This window comes from Lottia gigantea (assembly GCF_000327385.1).
Source record: "Lottia gigantea unplaced genomic scaffold LOTGIsca_61, whole genome shotgun sequence".
NCBI classification, from domain to species: Eukaryota; Metazoa; Mollusca; class Gastropoda; family Lottiidae; genus Lottia; species Lottia gigantea.
The window spans coordinates 49,952-59,778 of NW_008710086.1; the positions used below are offsets into that span (position 1 = coordinate 49,952).

The 9,827-nt window shown below is 32.0% G+C and overlaps 1 protein-coding gene across 1 annotated transcript; it reads right to left on the bottom strand.

Moving 5' to 3' along the window:
- Positions 1 to 47: 47 nt before the first annotated feature.
- LOTGIDRAFT_166759 (hypothetical protein) lies at positions 48 to 6,634 on the bottom strand (the record flags this gene model as incomplete). The annotated part of the gene is made up of 7 exons (XM_009064205.1): positions 48 to 113; positions 574 to 705; positions 1,129 to 1,222; positions 1,481 to 1,592; positions 3,199 to 3,324; positions 6,200 to 6,269; positions 6,632 to 6,634. Coding segments are annotated over 7 exons (603 nt in total), but the record flags the coding sequence as incomplete, so codon positions are not given.
- Positions 6,635 to 9,827: the final 3,193 nt, after the last annotated feature.

A 9,827-nucleotide genomic window follows, 5' to 3' on the forward strand; every position in this document is an offset into this window, starting at 1 on the left:
TTTTCTGAAAGTAGCTGTAAGATATCTATCAAACTAGTAAAACTTACTGTTAAAAATGGATGTTTGGTGTGTTGTAAAACTCGGTTTTCTGTTAACGTGTGGGCTACTTCATCCTAGAATATAACATAACAAGTTTATCAAGAATTTAGGTGAGATAAAGAATTTTATACAAACTGCTGTGTTAAAAGGGCATTATGCAAAATTATCATTATCAAAAACATCGTAAATTATACCTGAAAATATTGCTAAAGTATGTTATTTATATCTATGTATTTACTTGATCAAACTGAATTTGTTTTAAAAGGGTTAATTAAAAACAGAGAGTTCTGTATTTTTTCTAATAAATATATTCAGATACGTCAAGGGACAAATCTCTCTAAATTTTGGTGTATAGTTTTCTACAAAATATAACCGGAATGCCCCTTTAATACTGTCTAAATCAAAGTTTCATAACAATATTAACAAAGGCTTTAGTGGACACTAACAGCAAACACAGCCAAACAACAGCTCTGATGTAACTCAAGAGACTTGATAATCTAACTAAAATCGATCAGAATGATCATCCAGTCTTACCTTAGCTATAATAACAGCTTTTTTTAATATTTTAATAGCATAAAGTTGACTGGTAGATTTTTCTTTACATAAAATAACTTTACCAAACGTTCCTTTACCTAATACTTTTAAAAACTCAAAATCTTCCAGAGACTGAAAAATTATACAAAAATAGAAATATTCAAAATATAAAAACATTAATAATCTTTTTAAAATATTCAATTCAGTCAGAAGGGAAACTGTCAAAATTGTAGACAAATTAACACAAAGAGAATATGTGAATAACATGAACAATAACATCTTACTTTTCTGCACTTAGTTTGACTAATTAATACGAGTGAAGCCATGCAGTAAAATTTTTCCAGGACAGTGGCATTAGTAATTTATTTTTTCAATTTCCAACTGTTGAGGGATTTTAACAAGCACAACCTGTAGCACACTGGGCCTCCGTTCTATCCACAAAATAGAATATATAAGAATTTGTTCCATTGATTACAAATGACTTGGTGTTTTGCCTCAAGTTGTTAATTGTCATTAGACTCTCCTTACTTCAAATAAAACAGATATACATCATACCTTTTTCTTGCCCCGTTCAGCAGGACCACACGCTTCATCCTCATCTACTTTCAATGTTTCTGATACTGACTTGATAGCTTGTATCCATTCCTCTCTATAATAAAATGTCAATGTGCCCTATACCATCAACTTTTAGAGATTTTCAGAGAAAACTTCCTCAAAAACTTAACTTAAGTAAAATGCAGACTTTAAGAAATACAGTAATCTGATTGGTTGATAAACCTATATGATTTAAAAACAATTTTATAGATTGACCAATCATATTACTGATAAACTAAAATCAATTTAAGATTTCAAGATAATTTTTGAACGAATGAAGAATGCAGAGTCTATAAATACAACATTTTCCTACCTTTCTTCTGGTGTGTCTACACAGAACATCCTCTCTACCACAGTGGTCCATTGTAACCCTCTTATAATAAACGTATTAGACTTCGGTCGTTCTAGTTTCATCAACTGACAATCTGAAACACACAGAGTTATTGCCCTTGATTTCTAATATATTCAATCAGAACTGCACTAAAGCGGCATTGGAATAGTTGGTGTTAGATGGTGATGAGAACATAGTCGTTGGTGTTAGGATGTTACGAGTGAAGGAGAGTTCTGACAAGTTGGTGTTAGAAGAGTTAGTCAAAAAATTTTGATGTCACTGCCAGTGCTTCTGAAAGTCATCCTGTGGGATTTCAACCCTTAACACAAAAAACATAAAAGGATGCATAATACATTAGTAGGCTACATATTTAATATTTTTACCGGCTTTCAATAGACAGATTCTACATGTTTATCATTGTTTTGTAAAAGTAAATCATGTCTATATACTTGGAAGTAATAAGTATAGTCAACCAGTCTTTATACCAAATAGCACAAATGAAACGTGGCTCTGTACAAGGTTGGAAATGATGGTGTCATTATTTTACAAACAATTTTCCAGTGAAATAAGTTGTTATTAATTCTAACTCTATCAATAACTATCTACATGGATAAAGCAGCCATGAGTGTTTCTCTACAGCAAGACTATATAGTCAACTACCTAGCCATTGACTAATGATACACCAAAATAATTATAACACCACCCATTAGGACAGGACAGTTTGTGTGTCTTTACAGCAAGGCTATAGGTCTATTGTCCACTACTCACTAGACAGGACAGTGTTATGTCTGTTGATGACAGTTGACTCACTACAGCAAGACTTTATAATCATTGACTAAGACTACACCAATGAGCAGTCAATGACCAGCCGTCATCAGTCATAATAATAATCTATATTTACCACTACCATGTCAATAAACATGACCTTTATGGAGGTCAGACTGAACAACATGACCTGGGGTCAAGGTTGTAATATTTATTGCTTAGATTCAACTAGGAACTCATATAAATATTAATTGTAGTTATTAGTCCAGTCAAATTTTTATTACATATCCAGCGGCCTTATTCTGGAAAATTCAACAAAGATAAAACCCAGATTTTCAGAAATACAGTTGAGATAATAAAAGTAAATTTAAATTTGATTTTAGTGATTGACCAATCAGATAACTGGAACACTGAAATCATATAGAGTAAAATTTTCAAGAAGAAGGACCCTGGATTTAAGACATAAACCTGAGTTCTCTTATTTTGAAGGAGAATAAAAAGCGTTTGTAAACGGAAACCACATTTGTCCTGTTTTGTTATTTTCATAAAAAATATTTATACTCCTCCCAAACTAATTCAAAACATAAACAAAAAGATGACTGTGGCGTGGTGGCCGGTTGGGAAGGGGGAGGCACGTGCCCCACCAGTGACGGGAAATTAAGGGGCACCCAAGGTGTCCCATTTCTTCAAGAGGCATGCCAAAAGTGTCCCATTTCTTCAAAAGCCCTTTTATAACACGTGTCAGCGAAAATCCTCAGTTGGTACAGCAGCACCCCTTTCTAGCAGATCTATTTTTCTTTGTAACCTTGACCTGTACACAGGAGTTTTAGAAAATTTCTTCCCTACAAATACTTCCTCAATTAAAGTAGACAGCTTGTATTTTAAATCAGACCCATCGTATATACTCATAAATATAACATCTCAATTACACTTACCTTTTACTGTGAAGTCATTAAGGGGGTCACTGAGGTCCCCACCCTCAGGTTTGGCCCTGAACCCCAGGAACGATCCATCAGATCGTAAAATAAAATATCTCTTCCTCCAATTCTTTATGTGTTCTCCTGAAAATTAACAATTTTATATCATTCAAAATTTTACAAAACAAATAAATTGAGCTAATATCTAGGCCATTCTAAAAAGGAAAAGGTGTTTATAATTACAAAACAAATATGCTTTGATATGTAAAAGCATGTTGATTGGTCTATTATCAAATCATGTGACATTATGAATATTTATTATCTCTGTCCTCACACAAGGTTTACCTGATACAAAGAAGCACAGAAGAAAAAATATCAAGGTATTAGACAGGTTCAGTGAAACACGGTAGAAAATAGTTTCAGACTTTCGATTTGTTGAAGTTTATATCCCCTTTCTAATACTTCAATATTTTTCACTGTTAACATAGAGCTCAATCTGAATTATTATAGGAGAATACTATTGGGCTATCAATTTAAAAAAATACAGTTATAGTATAGGATATTCGGGTAAAGATATCATTTCATTTTTAAATTCCAAAAAAAAATAAAATAAAATTGGGCCGTTCAAAAAAAATTTTTTTTTAATGTCTTGCCCGAAAAACTAGCCTTCGGTGCTGCGAGGGGGGGCGGCTGTAAGGGGGGGCGGCTGCAAGGGGGGGGCGGCCATATCCTTTTTCAACTACAATAATAATATATTTTTCACTGTTTAAATACAGCTCAATCTGAGTAACAACAACCTGTTTTTTTAAATTCTGTTTTAATATTTCTAGGTTTTCTTCCATGATAAAAGTTCCAGTGTTTCTGATAATGAAGACACTAGATATAAAACAAGGAAGTGAAATATCAAGGTCAATGATAATAATGACATGTAAACATCTTTAGGTTATAGCTGACATGACAAATACCCTCCACCAACATCATGCTGATTATCAACTGAACTGACTAATAGCAAAATATGCTTTATCACATAAAGCCCTGCGCAATTAGTGACGTCATTAAACACTTAGCTTAGTGGAATTGCAGGAACCACAGACGTCTGATCGAATATAGGTGCTATCAGTGTCCCTGATATATATAAAAAATTTAGAAAACCTTTTACAATCACTTAAAGTGAGTAAAATTTATGCATTATATTGTATATTTGTGGTAAAATATTTATTATGACAGTCACATAGAATTATCTGGAACATTTAACACCATAAAGTACGATGAGAAAGATCTTTGTTATATTTTAACACAAGTTGAGAAAGTGTATCTCATTTTTCATCCTATTTGTGAGATTCTATACCACAGTCGGTCAGAGTGTTGGTTCTTTACATGACGTCATTTACTTGGTTACGTCCAGCAAATGGCGGCTGTGGGTTCAATTCTCTATCGGCGTATGAAAGTCCGATGACCTTAAATAAGTCATCGTCACTCGTCATTCCAGTCGACCCAGCTGTAAATGGGTACGGATAATCTGGGAAAGATCAATGTCAAGAGGTTTGGCCAAGGACCAGCTGGTAGAAAGGATCATTAACTGTGAACCTAAGTTGTTGTCCTTGTAAAATTGTCAAGGGGTTTGACCAAGGTCCAGCTGGTAGAAAGGATCCTTATTGTGAACCTAAGTTGTTATCCTTGTAAAATCAATACCAAGAGGTTTGACCAAGGACCAGCTGGAAGAAAGGATCCTTATTGTGAACCTAAGTTGTTATCCTTGTAAAATCAATACCAAGAGGTTTGACCAAGGACCAGCTGGTAGAAAGGATCCTTATTGTGAACCTAAGTTGTTATCCTTGTAAAATCAATACCAAGAGGTTTGACCAAGGACCAGCTGGAAGAAAGGATCCTTATTGTGAATCTAAGTTGTTATCCTTGTAAAAAATATAGTTGTTTTTTTATCTTTTTACAAGAGGTTTGATGTTTCATGCTCGATTGAAAATAGTTTCCGAAACATTCAGCAACATAAAAGGAGATGAGCTGTTGGCTATAGAAGATGATAGAAATACAGTAAGAGTATAAAAATATCTTGTTTATTTCTCAGGGCCATCTTGTGTTTTTACGAAGCATTTTGATCTCCTTGAAGTGGATGACGTTATTTCATCTAAGATATTCTTGCTAACTCGTTGCTTCTGGCCTTTCTGCTGAAAATTAGTCAAAAACCTAACTGGGTATTGATCTGAATAATTTCCTCAATAACAAATTCTCCCTTCCAGATAATCTTGACATTCCACTTTACTAGGTCAAAATATTACGAACTGTGTCTTATACCTTGACTGCAACATCTTCACAATGTCAAGCTATTACTAACTTCATCTTCACAATGTCAAGCTATTACCAACTTCATCTTCACAATGTCAGGCTATTATAAACTTCATCTTCACAATGTCAAGCTATTACCAACTTCATCTTCACAGTATCAAGCTATTACCAACTTCATCTTCACAATGTCAAGCTATTACTAACTTCATCTTCACAATGTCAAGCTATTACCAACTTCATCTTCACAATGTCAAGCTATTACAAACTTCATCTTCACAATGTCAAGCTATTATAAACTTCATCTTCACAATGTCAAGCTATTATAAACTTCATTTTCACAATGTCAAGCTATTACCAACTTCCTCTTCACAATGTCAAGCTATTATAAACTTCATCTTGACAATGTCAAGCTATTACAAACTTCATCTTCACAATGTCAAAATATTAGAGACTTATAACTTGACTATAATTATAGTCACCTTTCTTTTATCACTGAATGCAGCGATTTGATTTGATTGTACGTTAGTGAATACAGCCAATCAGAGGCCTCAACAGGTTCTGTTTTAATATTTCTGAAGTTCTAATCCTCACCCTCTGTAAACTGGTTTACTGTCAGTCCAGTGGGAAGGTGGTATAGAGAAATTTGATTATAAATAAAACAATCTGGATTGATAGTAAACATTGAAAAAAATAATATTTGATAAATTGAACAGCTTACCTCTCTTTGAGAGAAACCCTTCTTTTACCACAGTTAAAGATTCATCAGTGTTCATCGCCGAATTCCAGTCCTACAATATAAACATCAATATATCAATCAATAGAAGTTAAGTCTCCATTGTAAATATCTATAGAAGTTAAGTCTCCATTGTAAATATCTATAGAAGTTAAGTCTCCATTGTAAATATCTATAGAAGTTAAGTCTCCATTGTAAATATCTACTGTCTAGACAGACTTATATAAGCTTTATGCTTGTCTCTGGATCACTGAATGCATTTTTAGTTTGTAAATTGTTTTTGAAATAAATACTGTTTAAACCAAGTTGATTCTCCTGAAAAAAACACAAGATGTCCTTCAGCTATTTAGTTCTCTATAGCTAATATTTCACCAATCAATAATGAATTTTCTATCGTTAGTTTTTCAGAATTTTCACCATGGTGACAAAAGACAAATTTGGCAAAACTGACTCTAACTGTGACGATATCTCGTTCCAATATTACATCGGAGGAACAGGTAGAGCCAGATTTTTTTGGACTAAGTTTCAATATATTCACTAAACATCCACTGACAAACTCTATGCAATAACAAAATATTTATATATTTGTCTGTAGAGCGATATAAAACTAACAATATCACATCCGTATATCACGTTTGAAAACAAGGTAGAGCCAGATTTATCTGACTAAGTTTCAATATATATATACACTATCTAAACATCCACTAAATAACACCATACAATAAGTAATATTTCAGCTGTTTTAATAGTGTATCAGTTGTAGAGGAATACTGTATACAACTTTGACAATATCACATTGGAAGAACAGGTAAAGTCAGATTTAGCTAAGTTTCAATAAATACTATCAAGACTAGCTGTTTTTATAGTGTATCAGATGTATGTAGAGTGATATTTAAACTAATTCTCTCCAATGAACATCTCCTGATGGATTATCTTGAATCATAGTTTCTGATTCATTCTATATTATATCCCAGTCTAATATTCTTAATTCAATATGTCAATCAAAATAAAACATTCTTCTCTAATGACCATACTGACAAAATATGTCACTTTGTATAGAAGTTATAATATTCTCTTTACCAGCAGACAGAGGTTAATTAAAACATTATATAACCATCTTAATATTCTCTTTACCAGCTGATAGAGGTTAATTAAAACATTATATAACCATCTTAATATTCTCTTTACCAGCTGACAGAGGTTAATTAAAACATTATATAACCATCTTAATATTCTCTTTACCAGCTGATAGAGGTTAATTAAAACATTATATAATTCTCTTTACCAGCTGACAGAGGTTAATTAAAACATTATATAACCATCTTAATATTCTCTTTACCAGCTGACAGAGGTTAATTAAAACATTATATAACCATCTTAATATTCTCTTTACCAGCTGACAGAGGTTAATTAAAACATCATATAACCATCTTAATATTCTCTTTACCAGCTGATAGAGGTTAATTAAAACATTATATAACCATCTTAATATTCTCTTTACCAGCTGACAGAGGTTAATTAAAACATTATATAACCATCTTAATATTCTCTTTACCAGCTGATAGAGGTTAATTAAAACATTATATAACCATCTTAATATTCTCTTTACCAGCAGATAGAGGTTAATTAAAACATTATATAACCATCTTAATATTCTCTTTACCAGCTGATAGAGGTTAATTAAAACATTATATAACCATCTTAATATTCTCTTTACCAGCTGACAGAGGTTAATTAAAACATTATATAACCATCTTAATATTCTCTTTACCAGCAGATAGAGGTTAATTAAAACATTATATAACCATCTTAATATTCTCCTTACCAGCAGATAGAGGTTAATTAAAACATTATATAACCATCTTAATATTCTCTTTACCAGCAGATAGAGGTTAATTAAAACATTATATAACCATCTTAATATTCTCTTTACCAGCAGATAGAGGTTAATTAAAACATTATATAACCATCTTAATATTCTCTTTACCAGCAGATAGAGGTTAATTAAAACATTATATAACCATCTTAATATTCTCTTTACCAGCAGATAGAGGTTAATTAAAACATTATATAACCATCTTAATATTCTCTAAACAACTAAATGTTTTTCTTTACCGGAGTTTTTATTGTATTGCTTTTTTACAAGAAAGACCTCAAGTTTGTTCACAATTTTTTCATGAAATATAAGCTTACTGCCATTCAATGTTTTTATTGTCTAAGATATGTGTAAGCCATTACATATTAAACTTAAGAGGATTGTAAAAAGATTTTCTAAATGAATCAGAGACAATGATAGCATCAATCAGATGTCTGTGGTTCCTGCAATTCCACTAAAACTAAGTGTTTGATGACATTAGCGAAGGGCCTAATGTGATAAAAGCATATTTTGCAATTAGTGATGTCAACAACTCTTGGGGCGGTATGCAGTGCTCTTACCCTGACTAAAGTTGAACTTTGGCTAAAGTCGAACTTTACAAAGTTAAGATTAAGGCTTTCATTTTCTACATTTGATAATCAAATTTAAGCACGACTTTAAGATCGACTTAAGTCTAACTTTAGTCAAAATTTAGGTAAAGTACGAGCACTGTATATGGCCCTTAGTGTTAGTAGAATTGCAGATACCACAGACATCTGACTAAATATTGGAATGGTGTAAATAATGCTATCAGTGTCCCTGAACACAAATATATTTAAGAAAACAAGTACGGTAACAAGATTAGTTTGTGTTATTTTGAGAGAATAACAATAGAATATTTTTCTAGGTTAAGAGTAGAATAATGATATCACAAATAAACAAATAAACAAATAAACAAACTACTAAACAAAAACAACAACAATAATATCTTTTTACTGAAAAGAATAATTAAAGGAGAATGACTCGCCAACAAATCACAGTGATTAAAAAAACTGGAGACTTCATTTAGCTAATTGATATTTTCTATAAATCACCAGGAAATTACCAGATGAACGAACTGTTGTTTTAAAATCTATTTGTGATAGAGAATTTTCAAGGTCGAGAAGATCAGCTGCAGTGAATTTCTATCATCAATCTTTATGTTAAATCTAGATTTTAAGAAATAAAGACGTTTGATTGGATAATAAAGTAAGATTTAAAATTGATTTGATAGCCGACTAATCAGATGACTGGACTATAGTACCATTAAAGGGATTGTAAAGAGATTTTTGTTGTTGATTTTTTGTCCTCATTCAAACAATCTTCCTTTGCTAGCTTGTCATAAACATTGTTAAACTGATTGTAAAGAGGTTTTCTAAATTTTATACGTATATCAGCAACACTGATAGCATCAATTTACACCAGTCTAATTTTCTATCTGAGGTCTTTGATTCTTCCATTTCCACTCAAACTATTCACTGTATGACATCACTATGGCAATGGTTCTTATATCAATAGCAGCTTTAGAGATAGTGATGTCATCAAACACTTAGTTTTAGTGGAATTGAAAAAACTCACAGACAGCTGACTGGAAATTAGAATGATGTAAATTGATGCTATCAGTGTCCCTGATACACATAAAAAATTTAGAAAACCTCTTTACAATCTCTTTAACAAGAACCACAGACGTCAGATTGAAAATTAGAATGGTGTAAATTG